Source organism: Megalobrama amblycephala, linkage group LG17, assembly GCF_018812025.1.
Source record: "Megalobrama amblycephala isolate DHTTF-2021 linkage group LG17, ASM1881202v1, whole genome shotgun sequence".
NCBI lineage: Eukaryota > Metazoa > Chordata > Actinopteri > Cypriniformes > Xenocyprididae > Megalobrama > Megalobrama amblycephala.
The window spans coordinates 43,289,270-43,315,308 of NC_063060.1; the positions used below are offsets into that span (position 1 = coordinate 43,289,270).

General features: G+C 36.0%; 1 protein-coding gene across 1 annotated transcript in view; it reads left to right on the top strand.

The window, feature by feature from the left end:
• Positions 1 to 26,039, top strand: part of pth1r (parathyroid hormone 1 receptor) — a 100,008-nt gene that overhangs the window by 36,110 nt on the left and 37,859 nt on the right. Inside the window, exon 2 of the mRNA XM_048162835.1 lies at positions 12,040 to 12,142. Within this exon, the coding sequence (XP_048018792.1) occupies positions 12,040 to 12,142 (103 nt within the window). The remainder of the gene's footprint in view (positions 1 to 12,039; positions 12,143 to 26,039) is intronic.

Below are 26,039 nucleotides of genomic sequence, written 5' to 3' on the forward strand. Positions count from 1 at the left end.
AAACCATTAGGCCCTCATTAATGGCTTCATCAGATCAACACACCTTAGCAGAAAACCATGAAAAGTTTAACATTTTCAACAACCAAGGTTCAAAACCTCGTTTGACTTGATGAGTTTGAAACAAGCTCCTAACCACTGATTCGAAACAAAAGATTTGTGCATTTTTTGACACTTCATGAAGTGTCCATCTCCAGTCTCTTGTTGGTTATTATTGTACCATGTCTTGTACATTTGATTTGACTAGTATACTTTGGGGTTTTTGGTTCTGGCTGCTGAGATTTGTTTTTCTTTAATAAATAAGCTGCATTTAGATCCATGCTTATTAGTTCTTTGATTTCACTGAGAAAATATTGCTATAAATGATAACTTGATGAGGTATGACTCAAAATATAACAGTGTGCAGATCTGCAGAAACTATATTTGTTAATATTAATGGGTCAGGCAGAGTCAGCAGCCTATTCATAAAATCACAAAGTGACCCAGTGCCAAGCTGGATATCTTCTGCTCTCTTAAGCCTAAATACAGTAAACTCAATATTAGTTGAGGTGTTTCCTTGAAAAGAGTCATGCCGTTTTAGAGACATAAACGCACGCTGTCATTCAAACACAGGGTGTGCAAAAACCTTGCGTATTTATACACTGTGTATTTTTCTCGTTTTCTTCCTGGACTGCCTCCAGCGCTGTTTAACAAAAAGAAGACTGTTTTGAATGAAATGCTATAAATTAGAGTATCTTAGCTTCCCCCTTGACTCTGATGTTTACTTTGGTGGCTGGGAGTCAAGCCAATGGAGAAGGAATAGTTTTCAAAAATAATTGTGAGGCACAGACTAATTACTTGTGATCCGCCTCTGGGGAAAGCTTAATCCCGAATCATGCTCAGTATCTCGATAGAGTGGAAAAGACGATTAGTTTCCTGCCAGTTATTGTGCGTTGTTGCCAGCCTCACAATCGGAGGTCTGTCTGGGGTAATTGTGGAACACCTCGCAGCCGATGACTAATTTCTGTATCTCTGCAGGACCTGCATTGTGCTCCGCTTCAATTTAATATTCTTTGAATAATGTAAACCAGCTATGAATGGCACCAGGATTATATACATCCGATTGAATTAGGCTCAGGAATGCCATCGACAAGAAGCGCTACTGACTGCTGGTTCTCTCTTAAGGAAGTAGCAGTTGACGTGTATAGTGAATGAGGTCGGACTTGTATGACCCTGTAACGCAAAGCCACATGCAGGAACCATGCATCTTGACAGGGCATCTTGTTTTCATTAGCTCTGGCCATGAAACTGAATCATATCACATGCATTCTCTGAATAAATGTGAATTAAGCAGGAGTAAGAATGTATTCGCAGATGCGTATTTTGTTTTGACAGGCAAAGTCAGGTGAACAGTCACACCCAGATGCAGCCTATCAGATTATATTTGACCATCTGAAATACAAAATCCAGGATTCACAAACAGTGAATTGAAGTTCAGTTATTGGGAAACACGATTCAACCCGGGCCCATTGGAAAAACATACCCGTGTCGGCATTTCTGCTAAATGAATATTACATGTTACATGTCTTCTGTGAGTGGCACTAAAAGCGCATTTAGTTTTATCCAAAAGAGATTAATGTGAATCTGGCATTGCTTTATTGCAATGACTGTATGGCTTGCATAGACTGATTGACTACTTGAGCCACTAGTCTGCACTGTCAGAAGCTATTTTGTACTCAAACATGCAATAACCATAATGACATGCTTGTTTTTCCTAAAGTAAACCAGTGAGCCATGACTGTGACCAAAGAGTATGTGACAGAATGATGACAGCAAATAGACTACATGATTTAAACATGCAAGAGACGTAATTGCTGCAAACATTGGACTGACTAATAATCTCTCATTGACAGTATTATTTTGTATGCATCTTTTAAACTGTAACATAAACCATGAGTACTCGAGTAACTCAGGTATTGTTTTGACAAGTAACCGACTAGGACAAATCAGTAGTCGTGCAACCCCTAGTTAGTTGTTTCTGAATGTTTTCTTTCAATACACAGTTGAGTAAACAGTTGTAGAAGTAGTATTATGAACCTGTGGAAGTAATTATTATAAAAGCCAGATGTGTTTGAGAGCCCACTCTGAGTATGTTGTGGCCCACTAACAGTAGCTGTGAAATCACATGATTCCATCAAACAACAAGTGGCTGTGGAAATCAAAGGGTTATTCAATCACTATCCAGATGTGTGTTTCACATGGGGGTACCTTATCCCTAGGGATGAGCAAGTGTCCTTGAGAAATGCTGAGAAAGGCCCAATTAAAGGCTATTTTTTGAAAATAGATAAATTGGCAGGATTCCCCAATTAGATGAAAGTCAAGGGGAGTGGGCTTTAATGATGGGAAGCAGGTGTAGCGATTTAGCTGTATTATTATTGGTTAATGGCTGATAAGAAAAAGGTATAAAGACGGGGACTCAACAAAGACATATTCAGATGTCCTGCAAGCATCTCTGCTTTGTTGATTTGCTCAATTAAGTCTAATTTTGACTTCTGGAACTCCGGAACTCTTGAGCTGCATTTGTAAGAAAGAGATGACTTTTTTCCACAACAGTTGTTGTATGTAATGCAACAGTTTGGAAATGAATTGTCCGGGCAGTGTCGCTAAAAAGGTTAATGCTCTATTGCATTTGGAAATAATGTACCACTAAATCCCTATACACCATAGTGTTAACAAAAGCAAATGGGGGATAACAAAGCATTTACTTAAACAACCAGGCCATTTTAGCTTGCTTCTGCAAAATCAAAAATGAATGGCTATTCTCTTCTTAATTTTGTCATTTCATCTGAAAATCAACATTTCTGTCATGACAACCCTCGGGAGATTGGCATGTTCATGGATATGGCAATATTAATGTATTTGGTCTTGGCGGAATAGATCTGCTACGCTACTGCTGCTGCAGAGCAAGTACCGAGACTTGCTACTGCCAGGATCACTACCAAATGAGTTTGACCTATCAGCTTGCACCATCTAGAGTTTCATGCCAGAACTAGGTATTTGTACAATGAAGTCAGTCTAGGTTAATTCATCTAATTTTGTGTCTGTGTGATATGTGACATTCTAAGTGACATTTCTATGTCAGTTTATTAATGAGGGATTTGGGGACACATTTTTATTTGTGGAGCAAATAATATTGTTTATTCATTTTGAAGTAAAAAGATTACTTCAAAAGTTTTCCAGTATTGGCACAGGTGCCATGAGTGGCATGATGTTATTAGTGTTACTATTATAAAACTAATTACATATTGTAAATCATAGGGCTGCAATTCCATGAGTTAGATGTACATTACAGACATTTTATTCATTAAAAATTACATGCTAGTTTACTAAATTCATTTTGAATTCACAGTGTTGCTATTAGAACATATCCTCAATTAAAATATGGACAATTTAATATGCATATATTCATATGCCTGTATATAAGTCATAGAATACATTTACCTTACAGATAAATCTTTTATTAGGATTTTGCTTTGTCTGTCATCGGTTATTGAATATAGAATAAAATTGGGGTAAAATTTCCTTTCTCAATAATTTGACATTTTTTGCTATGACAAAAAAAAAAAAAAAAGCAAACACATTGGCTGATGCATCATCATCCTGCACACGCTAAACTTATTTAAATATGTTACAATTTAGAAGTAAATGCGCAATGTTCTTAAGGAGTACATCTTCCCCGATCATCCCCTAAATCTTTTATCTGTTTTCTACTTTGCTAAATGTAGATTTGTTTGAATGTGTTGGTTGTATCCCGTTTCTCCCTGGACTTACCTCTGCATAACGTTACATCAGTACTGAGCAAATTTATATCTTGGTCTTCTATCCTGACCTGTTTGGATTGGATTCTGGAATATTCGATATTGCCCCATCCAGAACACCAAACAAGTTGTGTCTATCCCATATTTGCTTGTGGCAAAATGTTTTTTCCATTTGTGGTTGTTTACTGTGCGTAGCCTTAAATGTCTTTCCTCTGTACACCCTTTCAGTGCCCAAAATATGACTTCCCTTCGCCTCCTTACTTGAGAAAAGAGAAAATATTGATGGATAGAATATTATGGTTACAGATGCTGCCACTCAATGGGGTCAGATATTTAGGCGTCAGAAATACCCAGTCTGGTGTGAAGGTGGAAAAATAGGGCTAGAAAGGATGCTGTGAATGAGACTATGATTGCCACTATGAAGCAGACAATTTTGGTTGGCTGACTACAGTTTACTTTGGATGAGTCACACACATGTCTGTCTCTACTACTTAAGTTGAAAGAATGAAGTTGGTGGAAGAGGAAGATTTTCTTCACTGAAAAAAACTCCTAAGGATACGTTACTGTCTACTGTCTCAGAATGGTGTAGTTACGGCATCTACCAGCAAGGGTTAATGTTTGCAACCCTTCCATCCAAACATCTGGCTCTGTTCTGATATATGACGTCCACTTTTTTTCATTTAACACTTTCCTTATCATTGACAAGTTTTTCCAGCAATCTGTGTTTTCACTGTTATAAAGCAGGGGGTGCTGTTACGGATCCTCTAAAATAGTACAGTATCTCCAGTTGCAAAAACAAGTAAAGCAGAAGATCTGTGTAAATCAGGCGAGGATAGAAGTTGTTTAGCTTTTCCAGTATCTAGCTACCTTTTCCAGCAAGTAGCGATGTAGCGTGACCAAAAGCTGCATTAAGTTTTACGTTTTGACGAACATGCAATGCATTGAGCAGCGCAGCGTCTTCTTATTCAATCAGAAACTAAAATTGTGCATTACCATCATCTATTGTTTCATCGCGCATCTTGCGGCTTTACAGTTCACTGAGAAGAGATTGTGTGATATTTCACATGAATCGACTAGGAAATGTATGTAATTTATGCAAAACAAAGATGTGTCTAAGACTTCAAGCACAAAGAGGTGAATAATAGTCTTTTTAAACTGATTAATTGTCCTGCTATTGCACTCAATATTTCAGATTTTATGATAACCCAACACAGTTTTATAATGAACCTAAAAGATCACTAATGTTGTTTTGTGCCATTGCTTTGGCGAAGCAATCTGTCAATCGAACAGAAAAAAAAATCGCGATATAGCTCATTGTGATTTTCTCACGGCTGTGATCTAATTAAATCGATTGCTAGAATGAAGCTAGAGTAAAATGTTTGTTGTTGTTTAAAAGCAGAAACTCTTCTTTCTTTTGATAAATTACATGTTCAGATTTCAGGTCATGAAAGTTTTGTGAATATGATCAAAAATGCTGGCGCTGACTGGCTACTTAAAAATGGGGAAAGCGTTTCACATTATGGCCTTTTTTTTACTTTAAGTGTTTCCCATTTCAAATTACTGATGAACCTGGATTTTCCTGTCATTCTTTTGAACGTGTTTTTGTTTTATATTAGTCCTTATTTTCTTAACAATGGGTAAAGACAGACATCTTATATAGGGCTCATTGTCAGTGTTAAAATTAGTTTTCAGCTTGGACAGCTTTACTCTTTTTGCTGTTGTAATGAGATAACTAAACATCTTTTCAAAGATCTTGAGTTAACTAGGTATTTTTATGTTTTAGCATTTAAAGCATTTAAAGCCCAGACAACAAAACTGCAGCACTCAATTGTAATCACATTGCACAATGCATCATATTTCAGCTATTTAAAAACATTCCATTCATGTCCTCCTTTCTCATCCAAGGACATTTCTGCTGTTCTTTTATCATACCTTTATCGGATTTTTTCTTTTTTTTTTCTTTTTTAACTCTGCCTTTCTGGAATAAAAAAAAAAAAAAAAAATTCTGGTCTCATTATCATATCCAAACATGGCAGTTCACAGTAGAGTTGAGAGTCACTCAACCATTCAGTCGTAAGATAAAAGACATGCTATTCATTTCATTAATTTTGGATTTTGGCCTGGCCATTTGGAAAATATTGTGATTTAATTGAATGAAATCCTGCCTGGCTACTGTGCTTATATAAGTATAAAATGTTGACTGCCGTGTACCGTGAAAGGTAAATGTTTTTAGACAAAAAAGAAAATGTTGATTTAATGCCTAAATTAGTGCTGCTGCATGCGAGTCAAGCTAGAGGATGTTTTCATATTTATCTGTCTTGATTAATGTCAGTAATTTCCAACTACACTTCTTCATGAATGTTAAATATCAGGTTCAAATGATACCCATAGTATTCCAATTCATGATATACATAAGAGCAACATTTGGATCATCAATTACATTAAACTGTCTTAGTGAATTGACAGTACACAATATTAAGTCATGGTGGTCTGACATTACTGATTAAAAATGAAGTGTGTCATTTCTGTCACCAAATGTTATTGCAAAAAAATAACTACATGTTCTGATGCTTGCACTGCAATAAAATAACAGTTCATTGACCGAAGAAACCCTATTGGTTGAGCCAGTTTTGCTGTGTCGGGTACATCAGTGTTTTGATAGCTCCACAAAGCCACAGTGTTTAGACTTTTCAGGAGAAATCAGCCTACGAATGACTTGCATTTTATGCTTAGATAAAAGAAGGCTCTGTAACATCCAAAAAAATACATACCATACCTTTGAAGAATTAAAACAAGCCTGTCTTATAATGAAATATTCACTCTCTTGAATCCTGTTACGACCTTCAGCACTTTTCTATGTTCAAGTTTCTCTCAACAGAGTGCAACAGTAGGGTTCATCTGCTATAAAAATCCTATTCATGTTTTCCGTACACTGTAAAACTCACTAAGTTCAGAATACTCAAAACATTTGAGGAAACTCATTACCTCGAAACATTTAAGTTAACTAACTTATTTTTTTTTAAGTTAGTAGAACTTAATTTTTTTGTGACAAGTGGGGCGGGGCCGAGAGCCATGGAAGTGGAGCAAGGCCAGTGTGGTGCACAGGTGTCTCTCACTAACAATCACATCACTGGCATTCCTTCGCTCCCACAGTTCTCAGCCTCGCCCCACTCAAGTACATATAGGTAATATACATAAACATCACATTCAGATCTTGGTTAAATGTTAGTTAGCAAAAAACACATGCTATTATAACTATCAAAGAGACTGTCAATATATACTTGCATGCATGTAATCAAACAACATACATGTGGTCTTAAAAGTTTTGCAGCCCATCCTCAACATAACCACACAGTCTACTCTTCACCAGAATGGTAACCCTACAAAACTAACATAACAGAACCCCTGTCAATCCCAACATAACACAACATTAAACACTAACTTATTTTAATCTTATGCAAAAACACTTAATTTCAACATTTATACAGTCTGATGCATACAGATTTATACAGTCTGATGCATGCTAGGAATTAGAAATCTGCTGCAACTCAACTCAATCATATTAAGTTCACCTTGCTACAATGAAATTTTGAGTTCACACAACTTTTTTTCTGTTAAGTACAATGAACTTTTATTATTATTTGAGTGAAACAAACTAATTTCATTTAATTAATTTCACTGTTCAGTTTTACAGTGCACTTGTCACCATGACCAACTCTTCTAAATTAGCATAACAAAACATTAATCACTACTAAATCTCCCTTACCATTAATCTTGCACAAAAAAAACATTATATAACACTTGATTTTAGCATTTACTTTTCCTTTCGAGTGCCATGGGCAAAGCATGGGCAAAACAGTTTAGTTTACTTGAAATATGTCAGTGCCGTGAACTCAAAAGTAAAAGAAAGTTTTAAATACTCATATCAGTTAATTTATCTGAACTAATTTGTTTAGTTTAAGTTTGTCCTACTCAAACGAATAAGTATTTTGAGCGTTAGGGTTTACAGTGATAAAATTATGCCACACAGAGTTCATTGAGGTGTATGTTCCTGTAGATGCCACAAAGACTTCACTGCCTATAATTCTGAAGTGAGATCCTCCAGCCTGAGAAGTTGTTGTTACCAAAAGAAATGTTTATCAGTCGTGCCTCAGAATGCTTAATTGTAGAATTTTACAATGCCAATGTAAAAAAAAAAAAAATACTAGCTGCATCCAAAATTGCATTTGAGACTGTTAAAAAAAATGTTGCATATAGTATGACTATGGCTAGGATGAATGAAATTTGGACGTACTACATAGGCGCTTCATCTTTTCAATCAGTTGTGTCGCTTCACTGCCACTTATAACTCGTCTCCCGTGGCCTCATGGGATAGTAGTTCATCAGAAGTGCACTTAAGAATCTCGCCGGAAATAGTTAGTCAGCCAAGCAAGTGCCATTGAGATGAATGTGAATGCAAATGGATTTTTTTCCAGAAGGAAATTGTTGAGCGGATTCTTAAACACCTCTGATTGGCATTGGGTTCACACGCTCAACAGATAGGCTACAATGATCCACGCTTCAAAAACGATCCGTCTATCAGCAGATCCATCTATCAGTGGATATATTAGGGATCTCTGATTGACGCCTTCTTTTAAATGCTGTTTTTGTGTACTTTTGACAACACAAATTCATACATTTATTCTGTGCATGAAGAAAACTGTGTATTGTGCACAGATCGCATATATGGCAGGGTATAGTATGCTATGTTAAACAACCAGTGAATGCATACAAAGAAAAAAACTCCAGTCAGGTCTATCAAAGCACTGCAGACATTGACACCTTCCCTGAGAAGGAAATCAATGTACTACAATGTAAACAGTTACTGGAGCTCAGCTGGATAAAATCAATGTTGACGATTTCTTATCAGATGCAATGTTCTTTTTCTGTGTGTCAATGTAAGAAATATTTATTCAATCTTATCAGCAATGAAACTGACATTAATAACAAGCTTTGCAAGCTACATATTGTAATCTCAAAGGGCCTGATGTGGGCATTTTACATCTATAAATAGCTGCATACTTTGTTTAAATGATGATGATTATAATAAATCTTTGGTTCTCATATAACCGTAGCTTGTTCAGGAACAGAACGTCTAATTATGGCTGTGAGTAAGTCTTCTAGCTCTAATCTTGATTGGATATATTTTATACTTCAAAATATGAATTTCTGGACAAGCTTTAAATAGGAAAGCAGTTCTTTGAAACAAGATTTTGCAGTTGTTATGACACAACATACATTACAAAAGGAAATAAAATATAGAAGTTGAAAAAACTAAACAAATAAACAATGAACTATTGTTTACAGTGAATTAGAATAACTGAATACACTATACCTAACATTGAATCTAACATAAGGAAAACTGTGGAGTCATTAGCTTAAAGAGGAGCTTTTCTGCTTTGCTGTTTGAGCATGAAAACGCTCTGCAAAGTCTCTCCAGCAAGAGTTATTCTCTATTTCCATGTCACTGTTTCTGAACTCGCTGAACCGGCTCCATTGTAGTCTTGAGTTTTCTTCCGGGAAGGAACACGTCACAATATTCCTCATTTAAATAATTCCCGCCCAAGGCATACGCAGAATAACCCTTAAGCCTGGAGCCTGGTTGAGTTAGGCGTATGTTGAAACTGGCGGTTATGGAAAGGGGCGGGACATTTCCCAAACACTTGGGAACTAAACAGGAGCGTGTTTCCCGTACAACGACATAACTCGCTGCTTAACTACCATAGTACGATGCATCATTGAATAAATCAGCTAGCTAGTCATGACTGTTTCCTGAAACCGAATTTTCGCAAATTTGTCGTTCAATCATGTTGGTTAATAATGGCACACAGGTGGTGAAGTAATAACTTCTTTAAATGCGTTTGAATCCGTTTGAGATTGAATATATTTTTGCTATAAATCACAAACATGGCATCTGAATTCTCATTTTTCTCAGTTATTTTGCTTTGTTTCCAGATTCAATCATAGGCTTGTTCTTACATAATAGAACTCTTCAAAAATGGCGCTTTAAATCTCTTGACAAACTAAAAGACATTTGTATGTATTTGAAATAAAAGATTTGAATGTCAGCTTGCTTATTTTGCTCAAGATAAAGATTTATGAAATCCACATATCATGCAAACAAGAAACTTTGCTTCTAACCACAGGTCGAGAGCTGTCATTCCAACCCCACAACTTTGCGATGATATTTGCGAACTATGGTTTTGGGAAACACAGACTCATTGAACTATATTAATAATGGCAGATCTTGCGACTATAGTTAACTAACAATGCTTTCGTGAAACGTATTCCAGAGCGTTACTGACAGACTGGGAAGAGAGGAGCTGCAACAATGTCAAATATGCATGAAATCATGACAACCTGTTCTAGTAGAGCCCAAAAACTACATCAAGACTTTGTTAAAAGGGCATAGTAGGTCCTCTTTAACATTGGTTTACTATAAGCTCTGTTGCACAATATGGGAATATTACTGAAAATTGAAAATCATTAACATCCATCTGCTGCAATTATTTTCCACCATATTTGATGTCGACACCCTTTTATCTGTTACAACTCATTGATAATTTCATATCATAATTTCATCCCACTGAAAAACTGTTGTTCATATGTGCATAACTGGAAATGATAGCATTTCTGGCATGCTGTAATAGTAGAGAGGACAGGAAATAGTGGAGAAAAATGGGAAATAATGCAAGCCAAAGTCAGTGACACCTGCATTAGCATCACAGCTCAAAGTGGATGAAGCATGCGATGAGAGATATGTCTGATTCCAAAAATCTGTGAACAAAACCATATTAACTGTTTTCTATCAGCCTGAGAGGAAGGAAGAGCAGAAAGCAGGAGATGATTATAAAAAATGACCAGGGTTTATTAAATAATTTTGGATGCATATGTTTCAATTCTCAGACTTCATCTGAACTTCATCTCTACTTCGTCTGGACTTTGTTTGAACTTCTTCTGGCCAGAACAAATCCAACAAGTGTTATTATACCAAAGCAAAAGCAATGGAAAGTTACTGCGTCACCGCATTGTCCTTAAAAACCTTGAAATGGAGACATTCACTTATCTCTTACTCATGAGGACAAACATCCCTTGAAACCACACAATCATAAGATTAAACTACAATAGCAAGCATTGCAAGAAAATAATAAAGATTAATAATTACATGATTAAATTGGATAATAAATCATAAACGATTGTGATTTAATGATTATAAAAGAATAAAAAGACAAAGAAAACACAACACAGATGTATGGTCGCTCCGTTGAAGCTACGCACACATATGTTGCTATCCTTCAAGATATTGTGCATTGTTCTTTTTATTTACTTGGCAAAGCTTTTGTGAGTATGGACTATGAACTGATATTAAAGTGATAAAAATAGCTGAATATCTTTTCGTATTTGTCTCCCTGATATATATGGCTGTTGTGGGGCTTGTTTATCACTAGAGAAACAAAATGCTTTTCAAAATGTGCTTTTCTTATCGCTCAGAAAATGTGCATATATATATAGTGACCTCAAAAACTATATGGACATTAAGCCAGACTGCTAGTCCTGTGAATGATCATTATCATTAGTTAGATGATAACATTTCAAATCAAGTGGCATCTGCAAGCCAATGATGCAAGAGCTTGAGTGGTTCAACGCATTAACTGTTGACACGTTCCAACATTTGACAGCAAGAAACTATCACAATACTTTTATCTTCATTTTTGAACAGTATATCTGTTGATGAAAAATGTGGTGCTATCATTTCTTCACAAGAAATGACACTTTCTTTGATATTTTGCAATAACAACATACATTTTCAAGTGTGGCTTAAGTGTCCAAATACTGTTTGTATCCAACATGGGCTAAATCGAATTGTCTTTATCATTCTGAAGTTTGTTATGCAGTTAATTAATTAATTAATTCATTTTTTGAATATAGTGACATACACTATCTATCTATCTATCTGGGGTTGTTTTTATATAATACATTTTCATTTATACTACTTATTACATAAAATAATTAGTTAGACATTAGTTATGTTACATAATCTCACATAAAATAATTACTTAGAAATGAGGATGATTGTATTTTGAGCATTTATCTCAGTGAATTAATTACACTGAAGGGCTTGACATAAAAGGATGAAAAACAATATGCCCTCATGAAGGCAAATAATACCCATGGTAATCAGCTCTGATTGTGTGTGTCTGTACAGGTCGATGCTGATGATGTCCTCACTAAAGAGGAGCAAATCTATCTGCTGTTCAACGCAAAGAGGAAATGCGAGCGAGTGATCAAGTCCAAACATAAAATTACTGGTAAGTGTTAAATGTTCTATTCTTAAAAAAAATGACAGCATGCAGAGTAACAAACTACTAATCTCAGCAGGGCTCTCGGTGTCACTGCATAAACAACCATGTCTCTGAGCGCTATCTTCACTCTCGCCTCCGTTTAGCATTGCTGAAATGACATCTTTGATGATCGTAGGAGTTGTGGATACATGCGTCTCCATAGGGATGTGTGCTGAGGTCAGGTCTCAGGTGCTTGACTATGACTCTGCGCTACGCCTCATCCAATCAGATTGATGCTGAAATGAACTGGCATTGATTAGGTTGGATCTTTCAGCAACACTCCATCAGTCAGTGCTAAAGCCAAGAGAATTCATTAGTTTCTATTTCACTGGCCTGACATCTCGTTATTTAAGCCATTAAAAAAATAAAAAAAAAAATAAGCAGCTGTCTGTCAGCTCCCTGTTTAAAAAAGCAATAGACTCCAATGTATAGATTTGATTTGAACATTGGGGGGTTGAAGTGTGAAGCTTTTTAGCGGAGTCCTGGGTCATTGTTCCTTGTGAGATTTAATTTGTTGCTATTTTTTGGTTTTTGTGGTAGCTCACTTATAACCCATTCATGTAAAGCTGATTACTGCAATTAAAGGGTTAGTTCACCCAAAAATGAAAATTATGTCATTAATGACTCACCCTCATGTCGTTGCAAACCCGTAAGACCTCCGTTCATCTTCGGAACACAGTTTAAGATATTTTAGATTTAGTCCGAGAGCTTTCTGTCCCTCCATTGAAAATGTATGTACGGTATACTGTCCATGTCCAGAAAGGTAATAAAAACATCATCAAAGTAGTCCATGTGACATCAGTGGGTTAGTTAGAAGTTTTTGAAGCATTGAAAATACATTTTGGTCCAAAAATAACAAAAACTATGACTTTATTCAGCATTGTCTTCTCTTCCGGGTCTGTTGTCAATCCGCGTTCACGACTCCGCTTCTTCTTCTTTCCTGTTTTACGGCGGTTGGCATCCAGCTTATTGGTGCATTACCGCCCCCTTCTGCTCCGGAGTGTGGTTCACGACTCCGCAGTGACGCTGCTGATGTAAGACGCTGCTGACGTGTTATCCGGTGCGCCAGAGCTTCGTTTACAGTCTGAGGGAGACGCACGCTGTATTCAAGCTATTCTACATTGTTTGTATTTTGGTATTGCTATATTTTTTAAAATGGTGGGTAAGTGTGCATGTCGCGGATGCCCTAATCGCCGAAAACAACGACGTATAAGTGCATTACCACGCCGACAGATGAAAGGATTCAATGGAATCAATTCGATGGAATCAATTCAATGGAATCAATTCAATGGAATCAATTCAATGGAATCAATTCAATGGAAAGGATTCTGGAAGAGAAGACAATGCTGAATAAAGTCGTAGTTTTTGTTATTTTTGGACCAAAATTTATTTTCGATGCTTCAACAAATTCTAACTGACCCTCTGATGTCACATGGACTACTTTGATGATGTTTTTATTACCTTTCTGGACATGGACAGTATACCGTACATACATTTTCAATGGAGGGACAGAAAGCTCTCGGACTAAATCTAAAATATCTTAAACTGTGTTCTGAAGATGAACGGAGGTCTTACGGGTGAGTCATTAATGACATAATTTTCATTTTTGGGTGAACTAACCCTATTAATGAATAATTAACATAATTTATTGTTTGGATGTGGTACACAGATATGAAGTATTTTATATTATTTATGTCAGGTTTGGTGAGGGAAGGGATGAATTGAGGACTCAATTGCAGTAAGGAACAGGCTTTTTATTAATGAAAAATGAAACAGAAACAAAAAACAAACAAAACTACCCCAAGGGGGAAAACAGACTAGAATTAAACTTGACTTGACTTGGACTTGACTTCAACACACAAGGTAACATAGAACGACAACAATCCAGCACAGGACTGCAAACACAAGGAGAATAAATAAAAGAGCAAACAAGGCAGGTAACGAGGGAGGACCGTACACTCACACAAGGACAGGACAAAAACGGGAGTGTCAGAGCTCTGTCACGAAACCAAGAAATAAACTAGACAGAAGTGACAGAACCCTGACAATTTAGGCTTAAGCATCTGGAACCTTTTCCACTGGACAGATGTTTCTACTTCAAAGTGCCATGGGAAGTCTAACTTCACTAAAATCTGAAAATGCTAATTTCCTGCTAGATTTTCATTTCATCAGGCTTTTAATGATTTATGTAATATTTTTGGATATTAGGTTTTTCCTACTATCAATCATCATTAGAACACATTTTACACAGAGAAAACTAGCTTGGTCTATAATTCATCAAGGTACTGTGTACCATAGTTATTGTACTTGTGAGAATTCAAATAGGTTGCACATTTCATTATCTTATCACGCTTTTGGTGCGTACAGGTGATTCACGCAACACTCATGAAAAAAAGAAGTAAACTGCTTCAATCAGGCTGCATTAATATTTGTGCATTTCTGATGTATTGGATCTGACAGCAGCATCACAAACTGCATAAGTGATTTCATAATGCTTTGACGGTAAATAATCATTTTTCCACACATATATTTGTGCATAAAAATATAACAATATAAGTGAACCTCAAAGGAACTTTAAAATAACCCTTTCAACTGATGACATAACTGAATCAAAATCGTGTCTTTACCTAGTGACTTATGGTGTGATGTCTGAACGATACATTGGCATTGCAACATCGGAAAAGAAAAAAAAACAAAACAACAACTGCTAGATGTCCCCAGAAGTTGCCCTGGAAAACAGCATAGCACAGTTCTGTGTAATCCCTTTTGGGTGATTTGCCACGCTAAATAGAGATCTGGGAATAGAAGAGTGTGTTAAAGGGTTTCATTTTTATGGGAACCTCAGTTTCCTTTCACTGCGGTCACTTCATTCCCTGGTGGACTGTCTCAAAGGCTTTTTAAATAACCTTTTTTGGCGGACTATTGTCATAGCCAGACTGCTGTATTATTTTCTTCTCATCACAGGCTTATTTTACTTGTGTTAAGTCACTTTTGTCTCGCAGCATGAAACAGTTAGGGATGTTTATGTCCGAACTGGAGTGAATGTTGTGGAATCTCGTGTCAGACTCTCACACAATGGGAATATGTGCTAGATATTTCAGTTTTAGATGCAAACTTGAATGAAACATGACGTAAGCTACAGTACATTAGTTACACACAAAGAGGACATTTCCAAGACACCCTGTGCTTAAAATAATTATACATGGGTTAAGGATTTTGAATTCAGATTAGAGCATCACCTTTTTCCATTGCATTTTTTATATATATATATATATATACGGCTCCAGGTTCAAAGGTCAATACGGAATGGATTAATCTGCGTTATTTTTTTAACACGTTATTTTTTCTCAGATTAATTAATCGAAATTAACACGTTATTTTGACAGCCCTATATATATATATATATATATATATATATATATATATATATATATATATATATATATATATATATATATATATATATATATATTAGGGCTGTCAAAATAACGTGTTAATTTCGATTAATTAATCTGAGAAAAAATAACGTGTTAAAAAAATAACGCAGATTAATCCATTCCGTATTGACCTTTGAACCTGGAGCCGTTCTAGCCACCATTCGACTATAAAATGAAGGAGGGAGACGACTGCTGCGCTGGCGGACAGAACGAGCAGAGCTCCTCTCTCGTGCGCGCGAGAAAGTAAGCACCGTCTTTGCACTCTCTCTACCTCACACATAATATCTAAATCAACTGACACAATGCTAAAAGTTCGTAAGACCGAATCCATGTTTCACGAGGCGCATTCGGAGAATGACAGACGCCCTGCACATGCAGCTGACATAAACCACACTTTCAGTAAACAAAAAGAAAATCCTATCCAGTGGTGAAGTGTTTTCTGTGTTGACAGATCTTTTGCGATGTCCTAATAACAGTCACGATTCGCACGCAACGCGTCAACGTCCGCTAATGTCCAATTCCTGACCTAATGACTCATTTGAACAGATTCATTTTAATGAATCATGACAACAACTGATCTGTCCACACGGTCAATGATGAATCATTTACTCGAACAACTCTGAAATGAGAACATAAGTGTGCTTACCCCATTTAGTAAGAGTGGTTAGTAAAATTAGCCTTAATAATCCACAATATTTTCAGGTTATTTAAATGACAATGTGTAGTAAATTAGACCTACCTATAAAATCAGTTAGTTTAGACTGGAGTGAGGTGAAACCAGAACAAAGCAAGTTGTTGTTAGCTAGGTGCATTCAACTGTATATGGTAGAAAATTATATTATTAGTTAATATAACTTCTAAATTCTACTTTTTAATACTTTTCAGGTTTAGCAAAAAAGCATCTTCTCTTACAAAGCTATAAAATCACTTTTTTTCCTTTCTTTTTTTTGCAAAGAGGGCAAGAAAGAATTACAGTGAGAGTGACGGGTACTTTATTGTCAGTATCGGGCTCGCAGATCACGTGGGTAGGGCACTTTTTACTGTTTGTGTGAATGACCATGTCTGTCACCACCGAAGACCATTTTTGACCCAGGAAAAACCCTGCATTGATTCATTTGAATTGAAATATTTAATACTTTCACAGTAAAAATTATGCATGCGATTAATTTAGATTAATTAATCACAGAGTATGTAATTAATTAGATTAAAAATTTTAATCGATTGACAATCCTAATATATATATAAAATAAAATAAAATTTAAAATAAAATATGCTTATGTTTAAAATAAAATATGCTTATGATTGTAAGTCACTGTGAGCCATTCATTTGTTTTCAGGCTTTTGCCTTTTTGCTAGACAGATGGAATTATTGTGTGCAGATGGATATCAGGACATGCTGCAGACTGCAGGTTCTTTCACTTTTCTCATCTCATATCAGCTTGAACAGGGGTTTATTTTACATGTAAAAAAAACAAAAAACAAAAGTGGAAATGAAGTGTAGAGCAATAAACAGGTATTTAATAGACCTATACTTGAAGTTAAATGAGGTCTTCTTGTTGATCGGACAGGCTGGCAGCTCAAATTGTTAAAAAACCATGGACCTTTGAGAAATCCTTTACTTACCTGCAGGATCGGTTAGTGTAGGGGTGGGATTTAGGGACAAGTAAGGCAGCATCCATTTCTGATTTTAATAAATAGTCACTAGATATGTTTTTATTTACTACAATACACCAAGGTGCAAATCTGTCATTATTTAAATAATATATAGCATCTAATCATAACACTGCAGGTGGTCACAGACATGGAGATGTACTAATAATTTCACCTGATTGCTTACTGAAAAACCCTCACAGTCAATTCCCCAGAAGCCGTTTCACTCGCATACTGTATACATTGCAATAGAGAAGAAAAAAAACTCTTGCAACTTCTGTTTCATGCCGACTTTAAAGACATCTAATATAAAGTGGGACTGTAATTTCTGTTGAACATTTAACTGGTAAAATATGGAAAATGCATCTGGAAATTGCTGTTTTTGTGTGCAATGTCTCTCAAATGATTTTTAGCTCCTTATCAAGCGTTCACGGTTGAATGGAAAAGTCATAGAAAGCCATTAGTCAAAAATGTGTGAGCCTGAGTTTAAATGAAAATGTATATTAGTGTCACGATGTTCAGTTTCTTTAATCTTTTTCTGTTTTGTTTCATTGTGATGTTCTTTTTAGCAGTGTTTGGCACGTTACTTTAAAAAAGTAATTAGTTATAGTTACTAATTACTTCTCACAAATAGTAACGGAGTTAGTAACTGAGTTACATCATTATAAAAGTAACTAATTACCAGGGAAAGTAACTATTGCGTTACTTTAATTTTTTTTTAAATATATCAAATAACTTGATTGCCCCCAATATTAAATATAAATCTAAGAATAAATTATTCTTGATCCGACTCGTGACTGATGATCCGCTCTTCCTCGCGACATGAAATTTCTCTGTACTGTACTATACGTGTTGGTAGCCATTAAAGAAAATGTAGTTTCATATATATGTTTAAATAGTCCTATGTTATGTTTTAAATTCATTTACTTGATTATGAAAAGTGAACAGCATGAGTAAGATGCATCATAAGATGCGCAATATATCGGGAGACATGGAGTGGGTCAGACATGATTTTGACCACTTCATTAAGTTTTGTTTTATAGAAAGCCTCTCTTTAAAGTGAATTTCGTTTTGTAAAAATTGTATCTTAATTTAAATCAATGTTTCATCAATCAATTGCCTGGATTTAATAAATAAGAAGCAAATATAGCAGACTCATGGCAGGCGTGGGCGCGATCACTGGCGCGTGAACTGGAGCGCGACTTACAGGCTACAGAACCGAAACTCAGAGGCTGCTTGCCTCACAGACATGAGAAATATATCTATAGAAAGCTTGAAATATCTAAAAACGAAAAGAAATAGGCTACTCTGATTATGTAGCCTAATCCGAATGAAATGTGCATTTTCTCTCTAGGCGCGTCCAGTATATGCGGAGATGATGAGAATCAGCAATGTCAACTTCATCTTCGCAGCCGACACTGATTGAGAAAATATTACTTTATTAATAAACAATTAAAATGTCTCCTTGCTGTTTTGGTCACATTCATAATTATTACTTTTGCCGGTTCTTTATGGCAAGCTTTATGCATGCGCTTGAGTGCATATTACATAAATGCTCATTATTATGGTTTATTCTCTCTAGCATTTAAGAAATTAAATTAATATAAATGTGATTAGTCAACTAATGGCTTAAATGAATAGCTACTAGTCGACTAGAACAACTTATTTCCCATTTTTTCGATCCAGCATGTCACAAAGGGTATTCTGGTTTGAGCTCGCATGCTCATAGACACAGAGCATTGAACATTATTATCAGTTTAAAATTATATTTGAGCATGACTAACCCCAACACACACCAGAGAAAAAAACTTTGCAGGTCCTATGGCTATAAGAGAGAGCCTACTCAGATGAAAACCGCTTCAGTGAGCTCAATTATAGTAACGCAGCATTTTTTTTTGCCAGTAACGGTAACGGCGTTGTAACGGGAGAAAAAGTCATTCGTTTGATTACTCGTTACTGAAAAAAGTAACGGCGTTAGTAACGCCGTTTATTTATAACGCCGTTATTCCCATCACTGCTTTTTAGTTTCTCAGTCATGGTTTTTTGACTATGTTAAGACTGTCAGTCCAAATCTGATTTTTGTGCAAATCCAATTTCTATTTATTAGAAGGATAGCCCCTTGAGATGCGACATCTCATTTTCGAGGGGGTCCTCAGCAAAATCAAAAAAAAAAAAAAACATACAAATAATCAAAAAAAAACAAAAAACAAACAAACAAGCTCAACTGGACCCTCACACCCACAACAAAATTACAGCAATCATATATAAGCATGTAGATACACATACACAATCATCTAATCAACATGAGAGAACTTAAAAACATACACAAGCAATTTTAAGATGAGAAAATAAAAGTGACCTAAAGCAATAAAATGAGGTAACAGATCTCAAAGACTGAGGGAGATTGTTCCAATCCAAAGGGGCTTTATAATGAAAAGACCTTCGTCCAGTTTTACTAAAAATTCTGGGAACAAAAAAGAAAGGAAATTGTTCATGTCTTAGTGAATAAGATGATCTGTATGGAATCAAATATGAGGGACAATCCAAGTAAACACATTTAAAAAGAAACAGAAACCAATGAAACCAACTGAAATCCGATCAGATGTTTTATTAAGATGTGAATTGCAAAAATTCACATGAAATGCAATTTTTACAAATCTGTTTCGAGCTAGATTCATATGTAGTCAAATCGCATTTCTGGAAATCCATTTCAGTCTGACCGTTCTGATCAGATTTCACGTGGTTTATGTGACTTTTTACGTAAAACGTAACCGTCAGACGTTGTTATAGGAAACATACTGAAAGTCGCTGCAGAAACAAGGTTGTGTTGTTGCAAAGTGCCGGACGAGCAGAAAATGACACTATAACGGAGATGTGTTTTGAAACCGGTGGAGACGACAGCATGTAATAAAGCCGTAATAAAGCAGCCCACGATTCTGCCGCTGCCTCAGAAGACGCAGTAGTCCAGCGACTACATGTTGTCATGTAAATAATTCACATTTTTCAATTCACATTTATTTGTATGGCGCTTTTCACGATACATATCATTTCAAAGCAGCTTTATAGAGAATGCATGTCAACATCACAATTTAAAGAATGCAGTTAGCAAATAATGTAATAATTTAGGCAATTAATTTACAATCGCTGTTAGCAGTTTAACTGAAGGTAGAAGCAATGAGCTCCTGGAAAAATGAATTACATTAACAATAATTAGGATATAGAGATTGTGCAATGTGAATGTTGATCCAGATGATTGCGTCTTCTGAAGTCCTCGCAGGAGTTGGCGCCGTCTCTTCATATGTGTTGGTCATCTGAGGTCTTCTTAAGAGGCTGGATCCAAACTGAAGCTGAAGTCCTCTCTAGTCACCTCGGGATTGGTGTCCCGAGGCAAAACAGAAAAGCAAATGGAGAATAATTAGCGTAGCTGCTGTTCATAACATTAGGCAAAGATAGTCATGTGCAATTGATCTGGTATGAGATGCATTATGTGAATGCTTGGCTAAAGAGATGCGTCTTTAATCTAGATTTAAACTGGGTGAGCGAGTCTGAGCCCCTAACATTATCAGGAAGGCTATTCCAGAGTTTCGGAGCCAAATGTGAAAACGCAAGACAACATCTGTATTGCAAACCCCTCCATTTTGCAGTTGATGTTGTTGGTTTTTGTCGTATACCTACCAACAAAACCTCATTGCCATAGAAACCAATAAAAATATTCAGAAAAACGAAAGAGCACCACGTGACACAAATCGGATCTGAACAGTTGAGACACACAATGTGGATGTTAATAATTTTAGATCAGATTCCAGTCTGATACACAAATAATTGGATTTGGACTGACAGTAGCTGTGTTTCCATCCAAAATTGTGAATTTAAATTATGCGCAAAATGGAAATATCGCATAAAACATTTGCGAATAAAGCAGTGTTTCTATGTAGTCGAAGAGAACAAAATTGTCACTTCCTGATAAAATGGTGCTAAATATCACCAAGAAAAGTAGGAGAAACCACTGTATATAATAATTTTCATATATAATAAATTATTTCCATCTCAGTGCGCACAGTCAACGCGCAATAGACTTACACTGAGAGCACCAGGCCGCTGCGTAACCACATGCCGCCATCTTCCACAGCCTATAATAATAAACAATAAACATATTTTGCAGGAAGATGCCTGCTGTTTGGGATCTTGTAATACAGTTCTGGAAGGACAGCCTTTGCTCAGGCATTTCAGCACAACCAAAACAGCATTTCAGATGCTGCGCAATGAGATTGGTCCACTGGTTAGTCTAGTTATGCCATCCCTTCGCTAAGTCACATGATTTTTTTTATGTGCATGGAATTTATTTGATAAATGTGTTTTAAAAGTTTTTTTTAATGTGCATTTTGGTGTTTCTATCCAGCAGTTTTTTTATGTGATATCCCAAAATGTGGATAAAAATAGGTGGAGCTAGTGTGAACATCAACGTTTGTTACCATGGTTTCTAATTCTCACCTGTTCCCTGTTTCTTTTCTTCTCTCTGTGTTTATAAGCCCTGTTTCTTCAGCATTGAAGTTACTGTTATATGTTGTAGTGGTATATCGCTCTATGTGTTTATTAAAGTTTCTTGGTCATTCAATCATTATGTGTCACTCATCTCACTTTTGGAAAAGTTACACACTACCCGTGACAATTAGTAGCTCTGGTTTATTTAAATGAACAAGAAACAGAAGTGAAGATTATACAGCAGCCGTGATTTGCCCATGACTGTGTTTATGCAGTAATGCTAGTCCAGTCCTGCTCAATGTTGAGTTGTCCTGAACTAAGTCTTGAGTTGATCCAGCAGCAGAGAGTTGTCATGAGGGGTTTAGGGAGGAGTAGATGTTCCTATATCTCCTATTAGAGGCCACTGATCTCAATGCAGCTGGACGCTGATGCTAAGCAGAGATCTGGCACTCAAGTGACTTCTCATTCAGATGCAGTCAAGGTTAGCTTGCCTGAGCTCTGTCACACTAAATGCCTCTCGACGTCTCTTTCGTGTCACTGCCAAGATGGACAACTGTGCTCCTTTCACTCTTTCAAAACCATTTCCAGTGTCTTTGGAAATGATGAATAACAGACAGGAATAATTATAATATACAGTGGGGTCTAAGACTACAAGTCTATTTTGCATTTTTCAAGGCTGAGTGGATGTATCGCAATTTCAAACGAACAAGTTACTACAGTTTTGTGAAACAGTCGTGATTAGCAGGTAATTTCTCCAATGATGCATCATACTGTAATGGTTCAGCAGCGAGTTACGGGAAACGAATCCCTGAAATCTGAGTTGAAATATAAACTTCATCATTTTATTTATTTATTTTTATTTATTTCAGAATTGCTTAGAATTTTGATACATTGACTTTTCCAGTTTTGTATAGTTATACCATTACTGAAACAGTTACCTTGAAGCTATTAATAAGCAAGTTATTCTTCTTATATTTGCTTGTTTGATTATTGATTTACAAATAATGTCTTAAAGGGTTCATGAACTGCATTGAATTATTATTTTATAATGTTTCCCGGGGTGCACTTATAATGTTAGTATGATTTTTACATCACAAATTGTCAGAATTTAGAAATAAAAGGCATTTTCTACCGTGATTTTAGCCTCTGATTTGAACGCTCTGTTTTAAGGGGCGTGTCTGTTGTGAGATTTAGTGTAAATGCCCACTGTTGTGATTGGCTGGCATCTTTGCATGTGAAAATAGCTAAGTATTACATGTTTAGCTCTCAAAAAAATTTAGTACGTTTTTACTGTTACAGTTCTCAAGGTTTACTAATCGTGAAAAGTGTTGATTATAGCATTATATTTAGATAGTGGCATGAAAGGTTGCAGTGATGAACATGTAGCTGATCACAGACATGTTGTTGAGCGCATGAAAGCAGTGATCTCGTCAATTTCTGCACACTAACGAATGCTTTCATCATAACTAACAGTGCAAACACAATTTAAATAATAGATTTGTTGAATATAACGGGAGTTTTGGCACGAGATAAACTTGCGCTGTTTGATTGACAGCTCCAGCGATTGTAAAGGGAGCGTTCTTTGGTCGCTTTCTATATATGATTTAACCACAGTTTAAATAACAGATTATTTTCATCCTACTAAAAGAAATGATGTGAAGTTGAAAGTTTAGTCACTGGTTTGATTTACTGACAAACGATTTTGAGATAAAAAACATATGACTGTACATTAATTATTACATATCAGAAATCACTGGTGATTTTGGTTAGACATGTACACAATCAGTACATATCAAACGATCTGTAACAAATCAATAGTGACACAGTAAAAACTTTATTTTTCACAAAGATGTGTTGCGGCATTCCTGTCGGATCCAATATAGAAGGCACAGCGTCGTTTTTTAACTTCAGGCTCTCTGCAAATCCAGTGCAGCTACTGTGTTTTTCCACAGCCTGACATTTCACAACATTTGCTCTCTTCAAAGACAAGTTTATCACTTAGTTGCTCGATCCAGTGTTAGCTTCACGTCTGTTGTTTACCTACTACTTGTTGTGCTCAAATCAGTGGGTGGGGCTAAAGTGGTAACGATGTAGAAGTAGGCGTTGATCTTCTTCTGCAGAGGCGGTCTTTCACCTCTCTATGACGTGATAAAGAGGCACATTCCACAACGAGTCGTAATCTGGGCTGTTTTTCAACAAGGAAGGTTTTAGTTCTGAATATTTCTGGATATTCTTGTAGTATGATGACCTGTTATATGATTTCTCAATTCATGACCCCTTTAAATCTGATATAGTTCTTATTTATATTATATCATAACTATTCTTTGTTTGACATTTTTCAAAAAAAAAAAAATGTTTATGTCCATGCAGGCTTAAATTTAGATTTTTTATTTATTTTTTTTATTTTTTTTGCATTGTCTCAGACTCCATTGGACATTATATAATATATATATTTTTTCTTTCACATTATCTACATTTACATGCAACCAAATAATCTGTTAGTAACTGGATTGATGGTTCAATCAGACTGAAAAGCCTTCGTGTAAACACCTCAGTCGATCCGATTAAACTCAATTCAAATGAGTGCAAATAACCCATCTTGTTGGCAAAGGCTAATTACACTAACTATTGACTGGTTGAGCCTAACCAAACAGCAGCATGGCAAGTAAGGACAGTGACATTACCTTTTGACGGGACCGACCCAAGTCCAAATCCGCCTATTTTCGGATCCCAAAAACAAAGTGACTAATGGGTTTAAAAAAAAAAATCCCTTACGCACAAACTAAATATAGCTTTAGAAATTCTTTTGTTTGTTCCAGATGTTCATTATTGCATCCAGAGAATAAACCTCAGATTCCCTGGCTGTAAGTTTCATGCAGTCAGTTATTAGCATAGGTCAAATGCAATGTTCATTCATGAAAAAAAAAAAAAAAATTGTTTTTATCAAATCTTTTCAAAGCCCCCCAGTAATGTGAAGTGACGTTATATGTGGCGGATCTTGGGAGAGATTTCCTGCTGTCTGGTCTTGGCCCTGTGTTGTGGGGCGGTTGAGTCAGATCTGACCTGTTTACCTGATGACTCTGTGCTCTTTCTGGTGGCTGTTTCCTGACCCCTTTTGGAAGGGTGCACACGTCTTTCTGATCATGGACCAGCAGAAGAAATTAGGCTAAGCATGTTATCTCTGACAAAGAGTATGCATGATGTCTTTTTGCTGTTTTTGAAGTGCTGAGACTAGAAGACACTGGTTATGGTTGTAGTGCATTTTATATTTGGGTCAATGATGTGACACTTTTTTAAAAATTGGATCTATTAATTTATTTAAAAATCACAACTTAAGACTTTTAACTGTATTCATAAAGATATATTAGCGTATGTATTATGTAGCAAGTCTATAAGCAGAGATGAAAAAGACAATTTTCAGCAATTTCAGGTAAATTACCATAGAAATACAGTGTTTTTAACATTTATAACTGTTGTATTGCCACCCATTGCCCATTCTCCATAAAAGTTTGCATGCCTCTTTAGAATCATTGGCCCTATTTCAACGATCTAAGCAAATGGTCTGAAGCGCATGGCGCAGGTGCACTTAGGGCGTGTCCAAATCCTCTTTTGCTAGTTTAACAATGGAAAAAAATGGCTTGTCCCTAGTCTCTTAATGAGTCATGGGTGTGTTTTGGGCGTAACGTGCAATAAGCCAATCAGATTCTCATCTCCCATTCCCTTTAAAAGCCAGGTGCGCTTGCACCATGGTGGATTCGCTATTTACATGGCAAAATTTGCAAGCGGAAAGACTGAATGCTTCTCCAGAGAGGAATCCTTTTATTTTTAATATTTAAAAATGTTTGTGTGCTGCTGCGCCTCACTGATGTGTGTGTACCAAACAGAGTGTACGTGGGTTGTGCACCCGCCTATAGGCTCATATTACTAACATGCCCTTTAAATAACAAACTTGATTAAAACTGATACAGTAATATTGACCTAGGGAGTCCAGAGAATTGTACGACACTAGGATTAGTTAGCTTCTTCTTTTTTTTATCTCAAATATTAAAGGTACAATTTGACTTATCCCAGTGGTCCTTGAGGCAAAGTTGTTCTGAATGAGGAACTCTAAATGCAATGAAAACTGCAGTATATAAAACCATTTATGTGCATGAAAAACACCAACCTTGAAATTTGACCTTTTTTGACATGGCAAGATTAGTCTGTACAAAAAAAAAATGTTTTTACCTTGAAAAGAATGAATAAGATATGTGCATTCACATATATACAAGGTTAGGAAAATTATATTATTTTAT